Source organism: Calonectris borealis, chromosome 27 (genome assembly GCF_964195595.1).
Source record: "Calonectris borealis chromosome 27, bCalBor7.hap1.2, whole genome shotgun sequence".
NCBI lineage: Eukaryota > Metazoa > Chordata > Aves > Procellariiformes > Procellariidae > Calonectris > Calonectris borealis.
In genome coordinates, this window is record NC_134338.1 from 4440386 (window position 1) to 4464895 (window position 24510).

Below are 24510 nucleotides of genomic sequence, written 5' to 3' on the forward strand. Positions count from 1 at the left end.
CTGCCTAGGCTGCGAGTTTAATCTAGGACTGTGAATTCAACATAAATCACTTGATTAAAAGCCCTACTTAATTTAGGAGGGGGGAGGGGGGAGGCAGAGCGCAGCTGATCGATTTAATTTACACAGGGAAATAGCAACAAGCAGATGCTTTTAAAAGGGCCAGTGAGGCTGGTGATCCTGCAGCCGTTTCATCTTAGCCATTTAAGTGCTCGGCAAAGGGGCTGGCAGCCTCTCGCCCCCCCGGTGAGCCACCACCCGGCACCCCTGCCCAGACCCCACATGCCCCAGCAGCTTGGGGGGCCATGGGGTGCAGGGCTCCCCCACGACTGAGGGTCCTCGGCAGCATCTTTAACCGCCCCGGGCTTCTTGGGCGATGAAACGCCTTTCCCAGGGCGAGCGGTTTCTGGAGGCAGCAGGTCAAGTTTAAATGCAAACAGGCTGGGGCTGGCACCGGCTCCATCCTGGGAGGAGAAAAGAAAGACAGGAAAAGTGGAGATGGAACCAGAGCCGCCAGCGGTTACGTCAGGAGGGCAGGGCTGCCCGGCCGGACCCCCACCGCCCCAGCCCCCCGGGGCTGCCTCACCCCGAGCCCGCGGGGACGGCGGCACCGTCTGCAGGTCCTCACCGGGGGGCCAGCGGGACCCGGTCCCTCGGCAGGCGCGTGGCTCGTCCCCGAGAAGGGACCCGCCAGGCAACACTTTCTGACACTGTCGCAGTCACGCACGCGGCGTTTTGGTAGCAAAAAGGAGGCGAATGGGTTTTGGTTGTTGAATGGGAGAGTATTTTTACAGGGAATTTTGAAGCTGTGAACAACAGAGCTCCCACGAAACCAGCCGCCATTCCTCGCTACTCTCTGAACGTCGCCTTCCCACACCGGTCCGATGAGCTTTAGTGCCTGGAGCCCTTACAGCCCCTTCCCCATCGCCCACCAGCCCAGAGCATCTCCCACCGCCCCCCAGGGATGGGGCCACGGCTGTAAAGTCTCGGTTAAAGTCTTTAATAATTACAAGAATTCCAGATTCATTACAGAAGAGTTTACAACAAATAATATTTCTCCATACAAAGGCAAAATAAACTTTCAAGTAATAGCATTCTGGCTCTGGAGTCTCAACGCCAGTGACGGGGAGGGATGGGGGCACGCGCAGCCCCTTCCCCGGCGAGGTGCTGCCCCCGGCCAGGGAAATGCCCCCTCCTCCCCGGCTCAGCAAACCGGCGCCCGCTCCGCGGAGCAGAGCTCGGGCAACCGGGCACCGCAACCGCCTCCGGGATGGAGACCGGCGGGCACGGACGGGCAGAGCCGGGGGGCTCGGTGCCCTGGACGAGGACGCTCCCCCGGGCGCCGGTAAGGCACTGGCGGGCATTGCCTGGGGAGCGGGGGCTGCGCGGGGCACGTGTCCCCCGGCCGGGGCACAGCGGGGCTGGGACCAGGCACGGAGCTGGGCTGGAGCCACGCAGTACCGCTCCGGTGTGCGGGGGCCGGCGGGGGACCGGCTTGACCCCAGGCCCCCTGCTCCTTCCCAAGGGAGCCAACCGCCGGGGTAGGGGCTGCAGCCCCCTCCCCAGGGCACCGTCCCGACCCCTCACCGGCACTGCCTAAAACGCAGGGCGCGCCCGCGCCCCGGCACCCCAGGCACCAATATGGTGCCGCGGGCGCTTGGCAGGCGGTGCCCGGCCCCAGCCCCGCCAGAGCCCGGAGGCGTGGGGGGGACGCGGGGGCCAGGGAAAGGCCAGGCACGTAATGACAACGTATTCCCAAAAGGCATCGACACATTATTATTATTGTTTAATACAACCCCATATAAAACTGAAGCAGCAGCAGCAATTCTTATTGAGGGACCTAAACTGAAATAGGTTTAGAACATAATTTAAAAAAATAAAAACAGCAAAAGTAGCAAAATAGATGAACTTTTTTTTTTTTATAGCAACTGATATCTACCAGCCACTAGTACCTTACTACCAAACTGGTATATCTCTGGTAACAACCCTTTTAAAAAGACATGTAAATATATATTCATATTTATACATATTTTTAGCTATGTACACAGGACGTTTGTTTTTAGCACTGGTGTGTTTGGCTGCCTCTACTATCAGTGCTGAGCAATGTATGCGCTGCGTCTCCCACTCCCGAGGTACCAGGGGTTTGGTCAGCAAAGCCCTCGGTGCTGGCGCTGCTGAGCTGCGGGACCGGCCCCAGAGCATCTCGGGCAGCGAGCGCCGCGCCGGCAGGGCTCCCGCGCCGGCCGGCCGTGCCAGCGCGGCTTCCGGCACGCCGATGCTCCCCGGCTCGCGTGGCCGCAGAAACCCAGCGCTGGCCTCAGCTTAGCGAGTTCTCCAAGTCGCAGATAAGCCCGGCTCTCCGTGCCCTGCCAGGACGTGCCGTCCCGGGAAGGGTGGCTGGCTCCCTGGCTGGGCGCTGCCCACCGGAGAGGATTTCGGCTTAACCAAGTGGAAATATTCAAGCACAGACTTCATGGAAAAGAGGTTTTAAAAAAAAAAAAGGAAACACCAAAAAGACACCGGAACAAAACCTTTGGGCTGCAGAGAGCTCACAACTAAGGCGGCAGGAGAAGCTGGCATGAGAGGTGGGTGGTTTTGGTTACGTGAGATGCTACGGTTGTGTCTCTGAACCCCTTCTGCAATAGCTCAGCACGACTGGGCTGCGCAGGCAGCGTCACCGGCAGCCCGCGGGCACGGGCACGGCATGGCAGTCCCTGCTGGCAGTGCCACCCTCAGTGTCGCTTCAGTCCGCCGTTGGTGTGCTGAGGGGGGAACTTGGGAAGGCACGGCTCGTCTGGAAGAGGGTCGTGAGAAAAAACAGAGTCCTCTCCCGAGGAGCAGGTGGAGCTGCGGGTGTCCGGGAAGCCGGGAGAATACTGATCCAGCGGCATGGAGAGGTCCAGGTACTCCTGGGAGGGACGAACCCCGAGGACGGGCTCAGGAGGGGACCGGGCACCCCGGCGGGAGCGCCCACCCCAGGCAGGGTGGGCGCAGGTGGGGGCTCGTCGGTGCTGCCTCTCCTACCTGGTTGGAGGTCATGGCCACGATCCTATCCAGGTCTTCCACCAGCTGCTTGAAGGTGGGTCTCTGGGAGGGGACGGCGTGCCAGCAATCCCGCATCATCATGTACCTGGGTGGGCAGAGGGGAGGCGAGGGCTGAGCCCGGAGCGAGCGGCTGGGGCGGGGGACCCCCCGCACGGGAGCAGAGCAGCACCCCGGGACGGCTGCCGGCACTCGGGCTGGGACCCGCGGGCAGCAAAGACGCTACTCTGGGGATTTAGGGTTAATCCCCTGCGTGGAGGGAAGGGATCTCCCTGCCCGCCCTCCCGGCCGCTGGGAAGGACGCGGGATGCACGGGGAGCTAAGCTAGTCCCTGCTCTGGGGTCATCCTGGGATTCACTCCTGCTGAGAAATAGCAAAGGGAGACGTTGATTATTGCAAACAGATTGAGCTGACGTTTTTGCAGGGCTGGGAACTGCTGGGAAAGTAACTCTGAACATCTGCCTGTCCCCCCCGTGCACCTGCCTGCGCCCCGGGCCGGGCGGTCGCACCCGGAGGCTCCCGACCCCGCGCTGCCGCTGCACCCCGGCTCCGGGGGCGCAGGGAGGGGAAGCGGTGCCGGTCCCCGGCCGGGCGGGGGGCGTTGGGGTGCCAGCGTCCCCGTCCCTCCCCGGCCCAGCGCCGCACTCACAGCTCGTTGGTGCAGTTGCTGGGCTTGTCCATCCTGTGACCTTCCTTCAGCAGCTTGAAGAGCTCCTCGACCGGCACGCCGGGGTAGGGCGAGCCGCCCAGCGTGAAGATCTCCCACAGCAGCACGCCGAAGGACCACCTGCCCGGGGCAAACACAGGGCAGACGCTGGGGCACCCGGCTCCGTGGAGCTGACACCCCCTTTTCAGAGCTTTGGGTACAGTTAGAAGTTCGTTTGCTGGCAGGGACAAGCACTAACAGCTTTGATTCGCTCTGCAAGACAAACGAGTCCCATCGCCAAATAAAATTTGGATTCAGAATATTTTGTCTGCTGACGCTAATTATATTTTCATTAAATTAAGACAAATCACATCTGGTGCACGTCGCCACGGTGCACATCGTGTTCACCAGCGGGCGCTGGGCGCTGCTACGTGAGATGCAGCAGGGCGGGACGGGACCTCAGCAAGATGCTGTGAGTTGCAGGCAGCAATGCAGGCAGCAAGAGCGTTGCTGGACGGGGTGGCCAAGAAGGGCCATGTCCCCCAGCTCACAGCAGAGCACCCGGCAGACAAGCGAGGGTTCCCCCTGTGCTGGCAGTTTTGGCTCCCCGTCTCCCCCTGACCCAGCCCATCCCTTGCGAAGCCGGGCAGGGAGCAGGCGTCCCGCGGCCGCTACTCACACGTCGCTCTGATGAGTGTATATTCGGTCGAAGAGAGCCTCTGGGGCCATCCACTTCACCGGCAGGCGACCCTGGGACACAAGAAAGCCCCACATGGGCTCCGTGCCACTGGGGAGCTGGCGGGGGGAGCGGGGGGGTATGGGGGGGACAGCCCTGCACGCCCGTGGCATCGCAGGACGGGTTGGGGCATCCCCGGCACGGAGAGCGCTGCTGCCCCTGCCCACCCCGGCGAAGGCCCTCGCCCACCACTCACGTTCGTCGTCTTCTTGTAGTAATCTATGTGGTGGATGTCACGGGCCAGACCGAAGTCAGCGATCTTCATCACGTTGTCCTCGGTCACCAGGACGTTCCTGGCCGCCAGGTCCCTGTGGATGCACTGACCGAGCGCGGGGCCGTCAGGCGGTCCCCGAAGCCCCCAGATGGTTCCCCACGATGAAACAGGCTGGGAGGGAAGGGTGCAGCTCCCCCGAGCCCAGCCGCCGGGCTCCCCATCCCACCACGGCCCCCCAGGAGCTCCTCACCTTCTTGGAGGCCAGGTACTCCATGCCGCGGGCCACCTGGTAGGCGCAGGAGACCAGGTCCTTGAAGGAGAGCTGCTCCTCGGGGACGCGGGTGGGGTTGTAGCAGTACTCCATGCCGGGGGGCCGCCGGGCTTGCAGGTACTCCCGCAGGTTGCCCTTGCTCGCGTACTCCACGATCACATAGAGGGGCCCTGTGGGGATGGCAGAATGAGCGGCCGGACCACGGAGCGGGGGTCCCGTCCCCGCGGGTGCAGGGTCAGCCCCCTCCCGGCGCGTGGACGGCAGCTGAGGGGCGGCAGAGGGGACGCCCCCTCCCCGCTCGCGCGCCCTCACCGTCCTGCGTGCAGGCCCCCAGCAGGTTGATGATGTTCTTGTGCTTGCCGATCATCTTCATCATCTCCATCTCGGAGATGAGGTCGGACAAGTCCTTCTCCGTGGCATCGGCTAAAGCGGCGGAGAAGGCAGCGGTTGGGGGGGGCCAGGCTGGGTCCCCCCGCGTTGCACACACCCAGCCCCAGCCAGGGCTGCGGCGTCGTGCCGGGACCCCCCTTCTCGCCGCCACTTACACTTGAGCATCTTCACCGCCACCTTGGTCACACGGTTTGGCTTGTCCTTGTCGAGGCCGATGGCTTCTGCCAGCACCACCTGCCCGAAGCACCCTTCTCCCAGGGGCTTGCCCAGGATCAGCCTGGCGGGAGGGGAGACCCTGACGCAGGGGCCAGCGGCCGCGGGGGGACGCAGGTCGGCTGCCGGCGTTGGCAAACGGCATCGGCGGTGCCGCCATCCTCACCCAGCTCCCACCCAGGCTGCTCCGGCAGCTCGTCCCGGGGGCAGAGCGCGCCCAGCGGGGGTGGGACCTCACCTGTCCCGGGGCAGCTCCCAGCGCGGGTCCTCGGGGAGCTCGTACTCGGAGACGCCGGCCAGCATGGGGGTGCCGCTGGAGGAGAGCCGCGAGGGCCGGACCAGCATCACGCCTGAGTTCATGGAGGAGCTGGAGTCGGCCGACACCTGCAGCGGGGACCGTGGGTTACCTTCACGCAGCGCCGGGTGCCGCGGCCGGCTGCCCCCCAGTGCTGCTTCCACGTTGGACCCGGACTCAATAATTTGTAATTGATTTCCAGCACGCTGATACCACAAAATACACAGCCTGGGAGTCCTCCTGCCTCCTCAGCGTGTAAAATACGCTCTTCTGCTCGAACATGTAAATCCTTCTGGTCCTCCTCATCACCCTCGCCGAGCCCCACCAAGCGGGGGACGAGGAGGGGCTATGCAGCCCCCTCACTCGCTGCGCTGCCGGTCCAGGGCAGAGCCCGGTGATGGTCCCCACCCTGTGCCACAGACGGGCACAAGGCTGGAGAGGGTGGCACGTGCAGCGGGACAAGATGGTCCCGGGTCTCCCCCCATCCATCCTCATCCAGAAAACTCCCCCCAAAAAGAACAGGTCCCCCAGGAGGGGCAGTAGGTGCAAACAAACCCCCTCTCTACTTTCTGTTACCTGTCTGCGCAGGGGGATGCTCTTGGCCAGCTTGTGCACGGCCAGCTGGCTGTTGAAGTCCGTCTTCTTGGTGGTGCTCTTCATCTTGTAGATGATGACGGTCACCACCATGCAGGAGATGAGGAAGGCCCCCGTGCAGTAAATGATGATCTCCAGGTAGAGGGGGGACGTCATCATGGCTGGGGTGTCTTCAATAGCTGGGTCGGTGTGAACAGGGCGTTAGCGCCCGCCAGCGCGCCCGGGGCCAAGGAGCAGAGCGGTGCTGGGGGGAGCCCCCCGGCTCCTCCCCGTGCTGGATGGGGACACGCTCTGCATCGGTGCAGCGTGTGGCAGGGACCAGGGGGGCTGCCCACCCACCCCGGCGGGGAAGGCGTGTGTGTACCCCCGGGCTCCTCACCCCCGCAGCCGGGCAACGCCTCTGCCGCATCCGCAGGGATGGGCCCTGGGCTGGGAAGGGGTCAACTGAGAAAGGCGTGAAGTGGGGGGGACAGTGCCCGTGTCCCCTCGCCAGGGCCGTGTGGGACAGCAGCGCCGGCTGCGCCGAGGCAGCGGAGCTCTCCCGTCAGGGCTGCGCTGGGGACGCTCCCCTGCATCACCCCGCAGGGATGGGGCACCGCGGGCACCCCCGGGGACGGGTCCCCTTCCCAGCTGCTGTGCTCTGCCCACACGCGGAGCTGCAAGTCCCTCGGGGTCCAGGGGTTACTCTGAGCTCGGTGGGATGGAGGGGGCCGTCCAGCAGCGCCCGGGGCTGTGGGAGTCCAGGTGTTACTGACAACGGCTGGGGAGAGCTCGGGGCAGAGCAGCCATAAGCACCTCCAGCAGCAGCGATCTGCCCTGGCACCCCCAGGTTGGTGGGGAGGAGGGTCCCATCCCCGCCGTGCCATGGGGCAGACCCCGCTTTGGTGGCCGCCCGTAGCAGAGGAGGTGGCAGTGCCAGGAACAGCTCAGAGCAGCTGCAGCCGTGTGGCACGGTCCAGTGCGGTCACAAACCGTGGTGAATCTGGCAGGGTGGAAGCTGCCATCGCACCCCCCCGCCCCCCTGCCCTGACCCCCCCAAAGAACAGAGCCTCAGAGAGAGGTGTAAGAGGGAGTCAAAGCTTTCTGTCCCACCTCCGAGCACACCCGGCTGACGAAGCAGCGGCTGATAACGGGGAAAGTTTTTGGCTGGAAAGCAACAACCATGCAGCACCCCAAAAACTTTCCCGGCTGCTGTTATCAGGCTTTGGTCCGTGCAGCATTGATGTCCGAGGAGCAGCATCAATGGGGACAGGGACAGCCGTCCCCGGCAGCGCAGCAGAAGCGACACGCGGGTCCTGTGCCGCAGGGCAAGGCCAGCTCCCCGGCAGGCAGGCGGGCAGCGCTGCCAGCGCCCCCCCGAGCCCCGCTGCCGCCCGGGCGCCCCGTGCCCCGCTGCGCGGGCAGCGCTGGCCTTGCCCCAGGGTGAGGGACCGTCCTGCTCCAGCAGAGCAGCCCCTGGTTAAGTCCCCCTGGTATGCATCGCCTGGGCCAGGGAGAGAGGGGGGGCAGACCCCAATCGGGGGGTGGGCGGGGGGCACACAGCGGGGGGACGCGTGCCCGTCTCGCTCCGGCTGCGGAGAGCAGCCCTGCAGCTCTGCTGCTGCACGCTAACCAGCACCGGGTGGGCAGGGGCCAGAAGCGCTCTCTCCCGGACCGCAATGCATACGTTGGAAAGGAGGGAGGAAAGGGAGAGGAAGAGGAGTATATACCTTCGAGAACTGTCAACCATGCAGAGTGATGGGAGATCCCAATAGAATTACCCGCCAAACATGTATACTCCCCAGCATCCTCAAATGAGACATTCCTTAAGTGAAGGACTTCCATTTCTTTGTCTGTTGTGTTAACGCCAGCCGTCTAGAAGGAAAAATGGAAGCAAAAAACGGAGAAGCAAACGACATGAGATCTTCTGGGAAGGAGGCCAGAGAGGAGGGAGAGCCCAGTCTCATTTGCCAGACCCCCGGGGAGCAGACAGAGACCACTGCAGACCTGCTAGAGAGACCCTCAGGATGACCACTCATCCAGGCGGACCTAAGGAGATGCTGGTTAAAAACCCTTCACCAAACTGAGTGTCCTGCCCATCTGAACATGCTGGCAATGGGCTACATGGAAAAATAAACCCAGGCAGAGCCGGCCGGCTGACTTGCACGACACAGGGAGGCACGAGGACGGAGACAGGAGGGCAGCACAGACGGGGGATGCAGCACCGTGTCGTCCCCAGCCACGCGCAGACAGGGCGCCCGGGCTGGGTGCGAAGGCGCGGGCGGGCCTGGTGGCAGCGCCCACGGGGACCCCGGCTCGGTGGTGCTGGACCCGGCAGGCACCGGGCAGTCCTGGCACACAGGGTCCGTGTGGCGGGGCGGGAAGCACACAGGAGAAACATCAGGACGTACACAGAGCACAAAACCTGGCCGGCCCCGCTGAGTATTTTTCCATGGCTTGTCGCACCAGAAACACAGCAGAAACAAGAGAGCCCAGAGTTTTGTGTTCCACCGCTGGGGACTGACGGTCCGAGGAAACACCCCGCCGGGCGTTCTTCCGATTACCTTTTGCCAGAGGTCTGGTGACAGTGAGCCACGCAGACTGGTTGGCCTCGCCAATATAATTGGAAACCTTACAAACATACTCCCCGCTCTCCGCCTCTGTCACATTATACAGGGTCAGCACCTCCGCATCAGAGCTATTAATCCCCGAGTGCTGGAACAGACCAACAACATGGAGTCACATTGACGCGGTCAGAAACTGCAGCGCCCGGAGCATCAGCACCGGCTCTGCTGCTCCCCCCGGTACCCGCTGCCGGGCGGGAGGGATGGGGATGCGCACGGGGGGTCACGGGAGGCAGGGGCAGTCACAGGGCTGTAATCCTGCTTCCCCCGGCAATCCGGCCACGGCTGGGGAGGGCTGTGCACCCCGGGGGCCAGGGCCACGGCTGGGGAGGGCTGTGCACCCCGGGGGCCAGGGCCACGGCTGGGGAGGGCTGTGCACCCCGGGGGCCAGGGCCACGGCTGGGGAGGGCTGTGCACTCCGGGGGTTTGCACAGCGGCTGGTTTGCTCGCTGTGAGCAGGACCACCGGCGCACAGAGGGAGCTGCTCTCGCTGGGACGGATCAGGGGCTGAGCTCCCCACCTCCAGCCCCGGGCTCGCGCCCCGGGCTAGCCCACCCAGCCCCACCACGTGTGCCTTTAGGGCTTCAAAAGGATTGCACTGCCTGTATGTGGCCAAGGAGCCGGGCAGCCGTCCCTCTCACCCCGTGCTCCACCCCGGCGTGGAGCGGGGCAGGCTGGTGACGGCTCCGGGGCTCCAGCTGCCCCGAGGCCGCTCGGTGGTCCCCAGCCCCAGGCGGCTCCTCTCGCCCCCCAGGCAGCGCGGCCGCCATCCCGCACGGCTGCCACTGCCCCCTCCTGCCCCGGGGACGGGCGAGCCTGCGGGGACGCGGGCTGGAGCAGCCCGGCGTGCGGCTTTACCTTCAGGATCTGCACGTAGGGCAGGTTGTCGGGGCCGATCTTGCTGCCATTCACCTCGATGTGCTTCAGCCACTGGATGTGGGGCTGGGGGTCGCTGTAGACCTTGCAGACAAACTCCACGTTGCTGCCCAGGGCCACCGTCTTGTTGGCAGGCAGCCCTGCCTGCAGGATGGGCCGGTGCGGGGACCGCTCTGCGGGACCGGGGAGACAGGGCACCTTACGACGGGGCTCGGGGTGCTCGGCCGCCCGCCCGTGGGGAAGCGCCTGCCTTGTGCAGGGGTGCACCCTGCAGCCCCCCCATGCACGTGGACCCCCGGCTGGGGTGGGCAGAGCCGTGGTGTCCCCTTCCCCGGGGGACTCCACAGTGGGGGGAGAGCAGCCAGGAGGGGCTGGGGACGGGGACAGGTGAAATCCCGGCGCAGGGACGGGGACCTCAGTACCTATTCGGGGGGGTCAGAGGTCAAACAAACCTAACGAGGGCCCCGGCCGTTAACAAAGCGGCTGCCACTGTGGTGAGTCAGCATTAACAAACCCCTTTGTTCACCTCGCTGACTGTTCCCTTCAGTTTGCTCAGTGTAATCAAATTAAATCACATTTTTAATGGTTCATTTACTGGCATTTAGAGCAGCTCCACATGTGGAACTGCTCAGACCAGCCTTCCCAGCTGGGAATTATGGCTAATAAGGCGATTAGAAAAAGTTTCTGTCTGGTCTATGAAATTATTTCCACCACAATTAAAAATCCCCAGAACGGGTTGAGGTGAACCTTCCGCCTCGCCTGCTCGCGGACCCGCTGTGCCGCAGAGATGCGCACCAGGGTGGGCGGCCACGGGGACGGCAAGCGCTCCCCATCCCCATCTTTGCAGGGTGCAGCACCCGTTTCTGCCTGGGGAGGGTGGGGGGGACGGGGACCCAGGCTAAGCCCTCCCAGCCCCGCGCTCCTCACCCACGACATCCAGCTGGTAGGTGTGGTTGATGCTCCCGTATTTGTTCTCCACGATGCAGGTGTAGTTGCCCTTGTCGGACGGCACCACCGAGTCCATGATGATGCTCCAGGTCGCGTAGCGGACCTGGGGGCACGGGGATGACGACAGAGCCGGTTAGGTGCAAAGCGCCGGTGGGCTGGAGCACGTGAGCCCTCGTTCCCGTTCACGTCAGAGCTGGCTCAGCCCCTCGGCCCCCGCCGTACAGGCAGGACATAAATCTCCCTTTGAGGTCACCTTTCCCCTTTCCTACAGAGGGACCGTAATTGCTCCCAGCTGTCCCAGGACAGCCTCGCCACGGAGCCAACTGCGCCGAGAAGCAGATGTTGTAAGTCGAGCGTGATGGGCTCGCCCAGCGCGCAGGGACACCCCTCTCCGGCGGCCCCAGCGTGCCGAGGGAACAGACCGGCATTGTTCCCCCGCTGCCACGGCCCGGGAAGAGCCGCTTCCCCCGGCTGGCCCCGGGGCTCGGACCCGCGCTGTTCCCCAGGGCCAGCCCTGCCAGCGAGAGGGCACCGTGCCGGTCAGCGGGCAGGGCGCAGCCTGGGCGTTTCACACCGTGCACCGGGACACCTCCGTGGGTGCTGCTCACCAGGCACGTTTCCTCTGGGACGGGTCCGGCGGCTCAGCTGGGCTCTGAGTGCTCCCCAGGTCCCTCCCGGCCTCGGGGCACGGGGACGGCTTTCCTACGCCCAGCCCTTGCTGGCTCTGGCCGCGGCTCCTCCTGGCGGGACCTCCCCAAGCCCCGCTCCCTGCCGGGGCAGCTGCATTCCTCCCTCCCAGCTGGAAACTGGTTATTTCCACAGTCCTGCATTTCAGCCCCATTAGCTATGCAGGGCACTGCGCTGTCACTGTCCGGGGAGCCGCAGCGCTGCCAGCAGCCCCTCTCCTCCCTGCCCGTGAGCCCGCGTCCCTCCCCGGGACGTGCTACACGGAGCCGAGAGCCGTGACGTGGCCGCGTTCCTGCTGCGCGTCCCTGGCACCTGGCTGGAGCCCGCGGCACGCAGGGCCACGGCCGGATCCCATTTGCACAACGCGGCGCATGACTCGGTGGCGAGCGAGCGACCGAAGCCGCAGACCCCCAGCACCCAGCCCGGCTGGCTCGGGGGTCCCGCCCCCGAGGGGCGCGAGCCCAGGACAGGCTGCAGCCCCGCTCCAGAAAACTATCTGAGAGAGATGAAAAAAGGGGACGGTGCTCCCTTGCAGGGTCACCCAGGGGGGTCCCTGGGCTGGAGCTGCCGCCAGCAGGATAGCAGCCCTGGATGCTGCAGAAGTGCAGTCCACCCTCTCCTTTGGGGAGGGGAGAAGGTCGGGGGGTCCTGGCATGCTGGTCCCACTGCTGGGGCTCCTCTGCAGCAGCAGCAACCCCACTGCGAGACTGGAGCCATGAGAAGGGGAAAGCCGAGCCCCTGTCCCACCCAGGGGGGGACCTGCAGCCTGGACCTGCTGCGGGTGCTGGGGAAGCAGAGCTGCAGCCACCCGCCCAGCTCAGGGAATGAATGTGGCCCCTGTACGCGGGCCAGGGCACCCTCCCTGCCAAGCTGGTACCCCTAGGCTGCTGGCACAGCTCCTGCCGACCACTGCTGGGCAACGGAGGGGTCTGTCCACCCCTGGAGCCCCAGGGCTGCCCAGCCACCCCCGGGGACGCCAAGACCCCCTCTCCCCGGTGGGGGGATTAGCGAAGCCGGCAAAGGCAGGCTGGCTTCGTCCTCCGCCCCCTCCCCCAGAGGTTGAGCTGGTGCAAACATGACCCAGAAGCAGGTCACTGCCGTAGGGCTATTTTGCAACAGGAATGTCAGAGGGGCCCATCTGCCCCCGCCGGGGGCTCTGCGGACAGGGGGCTCGGTGCCTCTTAAGCTGCAGAGTCCCTTCCCGATCCTCCCCTCCCCGCGCCGCCCCAGAGCCTCAGCCCCTTGAGGTGCGCAGAGCCTGCACCCGGCTGGATTGAGCCCAGAGCAGCTGCCCGCAGCATCCGCGCCGGCAGGACCAGGGGCTGCCACCCCCTTGCCTCCGCAGGGCGCTGCCCTGCACCACCCCGGCCCCCCGGCTCCAGTACCTTGTACCCCCCGATGCGGTGGTCGGGTTTGAACTCCTTGCCGTTCTTCAGCCAGCGCAGCGTGGGGTTGGGCGTCCCACTCGACGGACACTTGAATTTCACCGTTTTGGCGGCGGGGACGGCGTGGAGCTTCTTCTCCATCTTCTCGGGATAGGTCCAGTAGGGAGCGATGGCCTCTGGGGAGCAGAGCCGGGGGCTCAGCACGGCCAGCACAGGCACCCAGCGAAACCCACCAGCCAAACCAACCAGGGCTTCAGGGAGCTCCAGCATTCTGCTCCTGGTTTAACCCCGAGGATGCCCAGGGCAGGGCTGAGCCGGGAAGCCGCAGAGCTGCCGGCAGCTGAGCCTGGCTCTGGCAGGGAGGGGAGCTCCCGGACACGGGGTGTTATCCAGGAGTCACACAGTTCTGTGTGAGGTGAACACCCAGCAGCGTGGCTGCGGCAGCAGTTACCCCAATGTAGCCGTGCGGCACGTGCCCTAGCTCTGACCAGGCTGCTTCGCCCGGGTGCACCCAGACCTGCTCCCCCCACCGAGCCCTCGCCACCGCCGGCTGCCCTGGGCTGGAGCGGGAGCCCCTGCCCATCCTCGCCTGCCTTTCTCCGGCCCTGGGAGACGCCTGGAAGTGTGCCCAGCCTCCCCTCGCCCCCCCCGAAAGGCCAGGGCAGCACCAGGGGCAAACCCGTCTCGCACATACGATTTGGCTTGGTGTTATCCGCCTCCTTCTCCTCCGAAGAGGAATCATCTTCATCGTCATCATCCTCCGCGGAGGGGAGCGCGTCTGCAAGAGAAGAGGCAGCCCGGCTGAACATCCGTGCATGCACCCTCCCCGAGCGGGGCCAGGCGGGGACCGGAGCATGGTGGGCTGGTGGCGTGGGACTGTGCCCAGCGGGGCGGCCGGGGCAGGGCAGCGCTGAGGCACAGTGGGGAGGCGCGGGCGTCCCGGGTGAACGCTGTGCATGCCCACCAGCACAGCCAGGGCTGACAGTGCCTGCCGTCCCGGTGCTCACAGCCCATGGACATCGTGAAGCAATTTGCCCCCAGAAGTGATTTCCGAGCTCCACGCCATGTGTCCAAGCACGGCTCCTCGCTCCGTGCCTGGTGCCACCAGCCCCTTTGGGGCCGCAGCCGAGACCCTGCGGGCACAGAAACGCCCCAAGCCTTGGCGGACACCTCCCGACCTCAAGTGTTCATTCTTCTCCAGCCTCACGCTCCGTCAGCGCCAACCTGGACCTCGGCTCACGCCCGGGGCATGCCCACTCCTGCGGGCAGCCCGCAGCCCCCCCAGCCCCATGCAGACAAACAGGCGACAACCTCCAGCTGCTTCTCCCTGCACCGCAGCAGGCGGGAAGTCACTGCACCGCGCCGGTAACTCCTCCGGGCACCCCCAAATCGCGGGTCCGCCCCGAACTCACCGCGCAGCCAGACAGATCCGCGCGTGGCCGGTGCACGTGCCGGCGAGCATGCAAAGGCGTGCAGAGGCTGCCTGCTCCTTGCTCCGCAGCCTGGCCCCGGGGCTGCCCCTTCCCTGCGCGCCCGGGGCCACTACGAACCTGAGACATTCACGGAGAAGTAGGTGGTCTCGCTCCCCGAGGGGCTGTTGGTCATGCAGGCATAGAGCCCCGAGTCCTCGGGCACCGCGTCCCTGACCTCTACCTCCTCCCCGGTAATGCGCGTCCGGTTGTTCTCGGCCAGCTGGACGCCGTCGCGCACCCAGTTGATGCTCTGGACGTCATCCCTCAGCCGGCAGCGCAGCTGGAGGAGGTCACCGGGGTGGGCCGAGTAGGACTCCACTTCGATTTTTGCTTTGGGCAGAACTGGAGGAGTTAGGAGAGAGAAGAAGAAAAAAAAAAAAGGAGAAAAGAAATAGAGACCAAAGGAAACCATGCTGCTGCTGCCGCGGCCCTGTGTTAATGAGGCAACATGCGCTGCTGGGATGCTCCCGCGGCGGCACCGAGGACCGGCAGCCCCGGCGAGCCCAGGGGAGGGGAGCCGGCGGCGGGGGCGGCTGCAGAGCGGAGGGGAGGCAGAGGCAGAGGCTGCGAGCACCCCAAGCAGCACCAAGCACTTCACCCCCGCGGCAGGACCCGCTCGGTGGCTGGGGAGTTCAAAGGCACTCACGCACCTCTCGGTCTCTTGCTAAGCACTGCTCGGCCCAGAGGGAGCGTGCCGTGGCAGGGGCTTTGAAATGGGGGAGAAACGGGCAACTTGAGACGTCCCAGGCAGCGCCAGTTGCTTGGGCAGGATCCAGCCTCTCCCGGGAGCATCCCAAATCCCTGCTCAGCTCTGCCACTGCGCAGGGGTCCCCGGATCCCCACCACCACGAGCGGGCAGCCAGCGAAGCGGGCCAGGTCCCCATGCCTTGCCCCGGTTAGAGCTTTCGAGGCAGGGGCAGGAAGGCCGGGGGGATGAGGGGGCTGCGCCAGGACAGCAGCAGGGGAGCGAGGGTCTGCGAGAGCGGCATCGCTGGGAAAGGTCAGCCCAGGGGAGCTCCGGCAAAACAGGTGCCGGCCGCGGCGTTCCCGTTCGCAGCGACCCAGGGCAGGGAGAGCTGCAGCTGCTCCCCGATGCGACATTTGTGTGAGCAGCACAAAGATCCTTTCTCTCCATCCCGCTGCTACGTGATCTTGTCTCTCCTGGCCCTGGCAGTGCGGACACGGCTCCTCAAGCGCTGCCCTCCACCCTCCGTGGGGCGCGCGATGGCTCTCCCGGTCCTGGGCTTGGTGCGGACAACTGGGTTTCAAACCATCTCTTCAAATCTTGTGGCCTGAGGAAGGGTTCAGGCTGTTGCAGCTCCGCGGGCGCTGAGGCTCCCTGCGATGGTGCGAGGCAGATGCAGCGTGAGCATCATCCCAGGAACGAGCACCACGGGCTGGCGCGCACGGCTCCGGGTCCTGAGTGCTGCCAGGGGAGCCGCGCGAAGGGGCACACGGTGCTGCTGCAGATGCTCTCGGGGGCCAGAGCTGCTCGGCAGCATCCTGGAAGGAAGCACGGCATTCCCACTGCACCTCCGGGCCGGTGGCAGGCCAGCTGCGGGCAGGCTGAGGGCAAGAGCCGATGGTGCCGCGGGGGCACGGCCGAAGGTGCAACTGCTCTGTATCAGAGGGTCCAGAGCGGCGGCTGGAAAATCCCAACAAACCCTGCGCAGGCAGCCCAGCAGAAACGGTCTGGAAACGCTCAAACTTCAGCTGATCCGCGGCTCGAGGGCTGTCCCCACCAACGGCTCGGTGGGCACGCAGCCTGCAGGCACCGTACTCTGGCCACGGGGGCAAGACCAAAGCCACAGCTCTCCCCTGGGACTCACGCAGCCCCCAGCGAGGAGCGCGGCAATTTGCAAAATAGCAGCTAATTATGAACGCCCACAGCATGGGAGCGCACGTTGGAGGGGCTGCCTCACTGCAGAACTGACACACGATATCACCCTCACCTCCTGGTGCCCACCGAGCCAGGCAAGCGCAACCTCTTCCCCCCTCCTCTGCAGGCACCCCTGAACAGCCGGGGAGCAGCTCGTCCTGGGCCCAGCACCGCCGAAAGCCGGCACTGGGTCTCTGCCTGCACTGAACCCTCCTGGTCCAACATCCCCCCGAGCTGCGGCAGCGCAGGCAGGGAGCGCAGGCTGCGGCAGCGCGGGGCCGGGGCCGTCAGCAAGGCACCGCTCCTCCCAGGACCCACCAGCGGCTCCGTACTGCCCAAGATGAAAGCTCAGCTCTCCAGAAACTCATTTACCGCATCGTGATCTGCACTTTGCTTTCTGGCCACTTTTCTTCTCCTCGTACTGATGAGAAGCTTCAAGGGGAAAATCTCTGCGAGCAGCTCAAGAGTTTCTCCTTTTCTTTTTTTGCTCAGCACTTGAAGGAAAGCAGTGCGCTGGGGAAGAATTCACTTTCCTCAGCTGCTAGAAGACCAAAAGCCAGGGCTCCAGATTCGTCAGTAAGAGGTTACAAAGCGTTTTAACGTGGAAGGTGAAGACTGGTGGGAGTCCCTTAGGTGGTGGGGGAAGGGTCTGGCTTTTGCAATTCTGTTTTCTCCCCGGTTGTCTCTTGCAGCCTCGCAGGACGGGCACTTCTAGTAGCTCTGATTTGTGTTTCAAGTGATTAGTCACAGGCACCTTCCAACGCACACAATGCAGCAGCGATGTCCCGTCGCCGTCTGTCTGAACACCATGGGACTCGGTAACACAACATCCTCCTGTCCGTCCTGGCTCCCTTCTCAAACAGAGCAAGGTCAGCGAGCGATAAACAGCCACGAAAACCCAAACCAACATGAAACGCGGAGCTGCAGCCACAGCCGTATCTGCCCTTATCTCACTCCCTTCCCCCGCCCTGCGCTCAGGTCTGGCCCTCCCCACGCACCAGCAAACTTAATCCTTATCGAACAGAATAACCTGCAGAAGGTGGCTGGAGCTGCCGAGGACCCCCAGCGCCCACGAACGTCCCCAGCCACCCGCGCATGGTGGTGCTGAGGCGCGGTGGGAGCTGCTGGACCTGCGGGGTCCCACCACGCTGCAAACTGGTGCTGGGCCAGTGCAGGATCAGTTCTCGCCAGCAAAACCCCGCTGTGGTCCAAGAGCTCGTCCAGGTCACCTCCTCGCTGAGCTTGCCCCAGGGACCGCCACGGGCTCCGGCCCATCAGCTCGCCCAGAAAGCTCTGCAGGAAAACCTGCCCGTGCTGGCGCAGGGAGGGAAGCTCCTGCCAGCCCCACGCTCTGCAAACGCCTCCCAGCTGGACCTGCAGGCTGGGGAGGAGGTGGCCTGGGGTAGGAAATGTCTTCGGAGGGAGGGAGAACTTCGAGCCACCCCAGTCCGACGCTGGGGCTCGGGGAGGCAGCGTCCCAGGCTCAGGCAGGTCCCCTCCCACGGGCACAGCATCGCGCGGGTCCCTGGGCACCCCGGGCAAGTGCCACCGCTCCTTCAGGCCATCGAGCCGCGGGCTCTGCTGCGCCGAGGAGCCCGGGCAGGCGGGGGCCGGGGGTCCGCCGGCGTGTGGCCAGATCGCCTTTCAAAGGCAGCAGCCCCCTCCCCGAGCCCCTCTGAGTCAGAGGCTGGTTTGCATTAACAGCGTGACCGGGGAGGCGCGGAGGCGTCGAGGGTGATGGACGGGAGAGGGGAGGCAGAGGGCAAGGCAGGACCCTGCCCTCTGGTAACCCAAAGCACATCTCTGGCACTCAGGGATAAGGCGGAAAACGCGGCATGGTGGGAACGGCCTGAAAACGAATTCACAGGCTAATGAGCATGTCCAGGTTAGCTCACCCTCCGGGCGGGAGCGGGGCCGGGCAGCGCGCGCGCTTGGCCGATGCTGCTGCGGAGCGGCCCTGGCAGGCAGACAGTGCCGCGGCCGCCGGGACGGCCCCGCTGGCACCGGGGCAGCCCCGCTCGCACGGCAGCTGATGCACAGAAGTGCCCTTGGACAGGCAGCCTCTCTGTAAATCCAGGGATCACAGCCGGTGCACCAGGAGCAGTGCTGGGAGCTGCCGGCGGCGTGAGCCGTGTCACCGGCGTGCCCTCCACCTGTGTTAATTAGGGTGAGCCCGTTTGATCACTGGACTCCATCAGCCCGAAACGTCTCTTTCATAGGTTCTGCTTTTCTGTAACCTAAACCAAGGCACCAGGTGCAGCCCCTCCGCAGAGCCGCCAGCCCGGCCGGCTGCTCCCCTCGGGGCGCGAGCAAGCCCCGAGCAGGCCACGTTAGCAAAAGATTAATCAGCCAGACAAACGCTTGGCTCTCCTCCCCGGGCCCTTGCCTGCCCTCGCGCTGCACGGCGAGGCTCTGGATGCTCCCAGCATCGCACAAAGGTCGGCCGGCACTGGGCGATCCCCGGAGCGGGTGGAATTCCTCTCCCCAGCCAGGCTGCAGCAAAGCCAGGCTGCAGCAGCACCGGCCGGGAGCTGCACGGGTGCTTATAGCCCCCTTTGAGCAAAACAGGGCAATGGTGAGGAGGAGAGCAAACAAAACGCCAGCAGCGCCTGCTGCTCGCCTGCCTGGAGAAAGCAGAAAGACGCCCATTAGATCTGGCACATCTAAGCTATCTGTTGTTCCCTTTTTAACTTAAACTCTTCAGGCCGGGGAGGTAGCACCAGCTTCCCGGTGTGGATCCCGCAGGGCAGAGCCCCGTCCCGGTGCAGCCCGCAGGGAGCCCTGAGGCGAGGGGCAGCTCCAGCCCCGGGGGATTGCGCCTCCGCTTTCAAACGAGCCCGAAAAGTAGATGCACGCTCCAACGGCCAGAGCAGCCCGCGGTGGTTTTATTACTTTATTCCAGCTTTGAAATGGAACTGAAAGCAGAGCCGAGCCTGGCGAGCGCTGGCCAGATGGAGAGTGTCACCAAGTGCATATAACTGTCACCGGGTCCCCCAGGGCTGGCCCCCACCGGGGATGGCAAGGGACAGGGAAGAGGGCAGCAGCCCTGGGGAGAGGAGCGGCACAGATTAAGCTTCACCCCCCCATTCTCCGCGCATTCTCCCGGGCCGGTGCATGCACACAGCGGAGTAGCCCGGCGTGCAGCCCCCCAGAGCGGCGGGAGCCGCGGGCTGTGCCAGCGAGGGCGATGGCAATAAAGCGGCCAACAAAGCGGCGCAGGGACAATGCGGGCGGGGGGCGCGGGGCCGCGGCCGCCGGTTGCCCTGGAGACCCCAGCGGGGCTTTCCGAAGGTATTTCCTGAAGAAAAAGCACACACATGCCCGGCAGCCCCGCTAATCCCAACAGGAAGCGCTTACCGGGACGCAGGGATTGGCTTCTTTCTTATTGAAAAAGCTCCTCGCCCTGCCGCCCCCCCACAGCCCGGGCTGCGCCAGGGGGATGCCCTAAGGGGGGATGCTCCCAGCAGCATCCCTGCACCCGGCTGCTCCCGCGGCGATGCACATCCCTGGCTCCCCTTCCCCAGGGAAAGGCTGCAGCAGGGAGATGCCGGCAGGCAAGCAGCGGGGGCTCAAGGCACCCATGGGTCTCCCTGGGGGGGGCTCAAAGCACCGCTGGCTCTTCCTTGGGGGGCTCAGAGCACCACCGGCTCTTCCTGACCAAGCCAGCCCGGAGGTAGCGGGCTTCTCCCCACCCGCCGGTCCCCGGCTGCTCCCTCCATCAGGGAGAGCGGGATTTATGTACTGCTCCGGGCACTCCCGCTCTTCCTAGCCTGCATGTCAAATGAAGCAGCACTTAATTAACAGGCGTGTTGGTAGTTTGCAAAGCTGTCAGAATAAATCCACCCCTTTCCCCCGGGACACCCCTGGCCATGCTCAGAGCTCTGCAGCAGAGAGGAGCGCTCGGGGACAGCAGCTTGGGGCACAGACACTCCCCCATCGGCTCCCCCCAGGCGTGGGACAGCTGGGGGTCCTGCCCGTCCCGGGGGGCACAAGCGAACATCCCAATCCACACACGTGCCTATGGCTTTTTGCAATAACCGCTGGCTTTGCCTGCGCCCTGGCTCACCGCCGGTGCAGGCGGAGTTTGCGTTCCTCCCCCCACATCTCTTCTGAGCAGCCCCGGCTGTTGCACATGGGGGGGCTCGACAGCCAGCCAGCCCCAGACACACGGACACCCCCTTGCACCCCCCTCGCGTGGCTCTGCTCACCGAGGGGCAGCTCTGCAGCCCAGGCTCTGGCAGAGCACTGCTGCTTTTCCCAAAGACTCATATTTCTTTTTTTCCTCCTCAATTAAGGGCCGGAGTGACAGCATCCGAGTGGAAAGGCGGGAGGCGGGGAACAATGCCGGCTCAACAGGCTGGGAGGGGAAGGCCAGCAGCGTGATGCCCCAGAGGACACGGCGATGCCCCGGGAAGCTGGGGACAGCGCAGCTGCAGCAGTCAGGGTCTGGGGGAGAGGAGGGCTCAGAGGTGCAGGCGGGGGCTGCTGGACCCCCCGAGCTCCGGTAACGATCCTGGGCTGCTGCCATCAACAGCAAAAGTGCAGGAGGCTTCACGGCTTGGCAGGGGATCTCTAAGCTGCTCGTAGGGCTCCAGCGAGGAGTCGGCTGCTCCAAACCTGATCCCCTGGGGCAAGGGGTAGGGAGACACCCAGAGCTGCAAAAGCATGGGGGGGGCTGTGCAGCAGGGAAATGGGGAGCGGAGGACAAAGCCGAGGGCCAGCAGTCCACCCGGGGAGCGGCAGGGGCAAGCCAAGGACCCTCGCTGTGCCGCCTCGGGGATGCTGTGGTGGGTGACAGCATGTCCCAGGCTACAGCTGTGCCAAATAGCCCCAAACATCTTTGCTGCCGGGGGGGGGGTAGCAGATTGCAGCCTCTGAGTTCACAAGCAATGCTCCTGCCAGCGCTGAGCGAGTTTTGGGGAGAGGAGGAGGAGGCAGCACAGCCCCCTGCTCACAGAGGTCCCCAGAGCGGCCCGGGCTGAGCACACCCAGCCTGGGACGCTCGGCTCCCGTTGGGTCAGGATCAAGACCCCCCGGACGAGCCGGGCACAACAAAGCCCCGCTCCCCAGGAGCCAGGGCCCCCGCTGGCCCCGCAGATGGGGCCGGGGGGAGGTTAAGCCTGTGGCCAGCTGGGCGGACGGCGGCACCGGGAAATGGGGCAGCCCCCCGCCCCAACGGGGGCCCTGAGCCTCTGGCGGGGGGCTGCAGCCCGGGCTCCTCTACCAACCCCCCCTGCTCCGGAGGACAGATGCATCCCCAGGGAAGTCTTTGCTGCACCGGGGCGACCATCGGGGCTCAGCGTGCCCCAAAACGAGCTGCCCAAGGCAGCACCCCCCCGGACACGGCAGTGCCTGGCTCCCCACGAAAACCTGCTCGGCCGCTTTGCACCCCCAGCACCCCCGAGCAGGGATGAGGCAGACCCCGAGCGGTGGAAATGCCTGAACAGCGGCGAGGACAATAGCAGACAAGGAGAGAGGAAAAAAATCCCCTCGGCAATTTTCTGCAGGTTTCTATTTAACCTGAAGACAAAGACTGGCTTTGTGCAGGAAGGCGATGGAGGTTGCTCATGGAAATTTCTTGGCTTTTCCCCTTAACTAGGGGTTTTTTACCACCTCCAAATTTAGGTAACTATAAAATGCAGTAAGTGCCCATTAATATTTTATTTGCTGCAGATTTTTGAGTAACAGGAGCGAGCCCCTGACAAAGGCAGAGTTCCCAAGCCCCCTCCCCACGCCACGAGGAGAGGCGGGCCAGCGATTGAAAATCCTCCTCCGCAGCGAGGCAGGGGCCGCTGGCCGGGCGCGGGGGATTACTCGCTCCCTGAGAAGGGAGCTTAGCTGCCTCAGAACCGGGAGTAAACTGAAACCCCATAAACATCCAGAACAAAGTCCGGGAAAGCTGCTGCCTCCGCTGCGCAGGGGACCCGAGCGTGGCCCGAGGGGACCTGAGTGCCGGCAACGCTCGTGAGCCGGTGGCAACGCAAGGGGAAGGACGGCGAGCCCGGCCCCGGGGACATGATGCCCCATGGCCCGGGAGCTGAGCCCCCACGCACACCCCGCGGGACCCCAAACTCCCCCGGGGCCCGATCCGGAGCCCGCCCTGGCAGGTGACCCGCAAGGTGCCGACGGCACGGCCGTGGCGGCGGGTCCTGGCCCGGGACCGGCTCTTCCCAACCCGCGTGTCCTGCCGGGAACATTTTGTTCCCACCAGCCAGCCCCGGAGCCAAGGGACGGACTCTGCCCCAGCCGGGCTCCTGCTGTGGCACTAATTGGGCCGCCCTGGTGAGAACCGTGTCGGGAAACGTTTCCAGAGGTTATTGTTAGCCCTGGCATGGCACCAGCTCCCTCCTCTCCAACCTCTCCTCCTCCACCGCTGCTGCCTGACGCTGCTCCCCAAACCCTCCGGGGGCTGCAGGGCTCCTTAAGCACCCCAAAACCCAAAACTTCGCTCCAACGAGCCCTCGGCCTGAACACCCCGACAGCTTTCCCCACACAACAGCCGGGGCCGCCAGCGCCGCTCTCCCGGCGGCACGAGAGCCATCCTTACCCCAAATGCCGCCAGGAATCCTCCTCCAGAAAGAGCAATCTCCCGAGAAAAACATGTTTACTGCTGTCAACCGCGTTATTTACAGAAGTGCGGAGTAAGCATGCCAACGGAAAAATCTCGGAGATGGTCCCCGTGAGCGATGCTCTGCCCAGGCTCCTCTCCGGAGCCTGCGGCTCCCCAGGGACCACGCGCAGTCCAGCTCATGGGATGTATCTGGGAGCAGGGCACCTGCTGCTCCGACCGGAGGCACCGACCCCGGCCCGCCGGCCGCAGCACCATGGCGTGCTTCCAGCCGGGATCACCCAGTCGTCCCCGGTGCGGGGACCCCAGCCGCAGCGCGGTTTGCTCGCCGGTGCCAGCTCCCGCCCTGTCCCAAGCCCTGAGCCACAAAGGGACCACGGGCACAGGGAGTGGGGCTGTCACCGAGGCGCCGCGCAGCACCAGGACCGCGCCGGCAGCACCAGCCATCGATCAGCTCTCGGGGTTTTGGTGGGAGGAAGAGGGAAGGGGGAGCGAGCCTTAAAAAGAAAAGCAGTACCCCACAGACCAGACATTCTTGGGTAATTAAAACCAAAAGGCAGTAAGTCAGAAGTCCTGCGCGGCGCTGCCTGGTCTGTTTATTCTCTGCCTCACCGAGGGGAAGGCCAAGGCTTTGAAACGCCAGAGCGGTGCTTTCTGTCGGGGCCAGCTGTCCCCAGGGCCAGGTGACCCACTCAGCCCATCCCCTGCGCCCCGGGGTGCCACCGGGCTCCGGAGCTTTGCAGGAGCAAACCCCCAGCCTGCCCGTCGCCGGCCACGAGCCCTTGCAAGGCTTTTAGGGGAAAGCAGTGAGGGGGATGCCCTCGTCTGGGGCTGCGCCCTCCAGCCCCCGCGATGCCTCGCAGTGGTGCAGAGATCAGGGCTGCAGGAACCACCTGAGCCAGCCCCGGCTTTGAACCCAGCATTCCCCAGCCGGGAGCAACATGGGAGCATCCCGGGGGTCTCCGTGGGGTGCGTTCATCCCATGCACCGCAGGCTGGCAAAGCCTGCACCGGTACCCTGCACCCAAATCCTTGTCCCCACCTACTGAGCCCAGGATCACCCCAGTGTCACGCAGGGGTGGCAGGGGTGGGAGAAGGCTTCACACACATCGCGGGCTGCAGATCATCACGGGGAAGCAAGTGCCATGACACACAATGACCCCCCCGCTGGGGACACAGCCCCCAGGGCTTTGACTCCTTCTCCAGACCAACAGCGTCGGGTTTTGCCACAATTCCCCTCCAGGTTTAAAACATCCACGGGTGACGCTGGAACCGTGCACGCGCTTCTTGGGCCCACACAAATTGCTCCCAGCAGACAACATGCGCCGCATCCCCACTGGCACCAGCCGGCAGCTCCCAGGCAGCCGGACCACGCGGCTCCGTGCTGCTGCCGGGGAAGTGCCCGCTGCAGCCCCCGCGGCTGGACCTCGCGCCAGCCTCTGCCTCTTCTGCACGGGAGACCAGCTATCTTACTGCCAGAAGAGAATCGCCAGGGACGGGGGAGCCGGGCGCTCCCCGGCGCGGCCGCGGTGGTTTGCGCCTCTTACCTTGGTCGGGCAGGGTGGGGGCCGGCCTGGCAGCTGAGAGCGCGGCTGTGACCAGCACAGCCCAAAGGATGAGGCACCGCCAGGTAAACATCCCACTGCTGCGGCTACTGCTCGGCGACTGGGCTCCGCAACTCCCACTCCATGGGGA

The 24510-nt window shown here is 65.0% G+C and overlaps 1 protein-coding gene across 2 annotated transcripts; it reads right to left on the reverse strand.

The window, feature by feature from the left end:
- Positions 1-976: 976 nt before the first annotated feature.
- Positions 977-24510, reverse strand: FGFR1 (fibroblast growth factor receptor 1). Of its 2 annotated transcripts, XM_075174956.1 has the most exons (17): positions 24363-24510; positions 14448-14711; positions 13592-13675; positions 12898-13073; positions 10805-10928; positions 9860-10050; positions 8108-8252; positions 6360-6577; positions 5748-5893; positions 5452-5573; positions 5219-5329; positions 4886-5076; positions 4618-4740; positions 4365-4435; positions 3689-3826; positions 3022-3127; positions 977-2906 (listed from the first exon to the last, which is right to left on the reverse strand). In XM_075174956.1, the coding sequence occupies exons 1-17, from the start codon at positions 24451-24453 to the stop codon at positions 2730-2732; spliced, it is 2478 nt and encodes an 825-aa protein (XP_075031057.1). In that variant the 5' UTR covers positions 24454-24510; the 3' UTR covers positions 977-2729. The 2 variants fall into 2 exon arrangements, with proteins under 2 accessions (XP_075031057.1, XP_075031058.1); XM_075174957.1 differs by lacking the exon at positions 14448-14711.

Excerpts from the sequence above, each read along its gene's own strand:
- FGFR1 (XM_075174956.1), bottom strand. The coding sequence starts at position 24,453 with ATGTTTACCTGGCGGTGCCTCATCCTTTGGGCTGTGCTGGTCACAGCC. Across the intron at positions 10,929-12,897 it reads ACCGCATCGGGGGGTACAAG|GTCCGCTACGCGACCTGGAG; the intron begins GTACTGGAGCCG and ends CCGTGCCCCCAG. Across the intron at positions 5,894-6,359 it reads TAACAGAAAGTAGAGAGGGG|GTGTCGGCCGACTCCAGCTC; the intron begins GTTTGTTTGCAC and ends TCCCCGCTGCAG.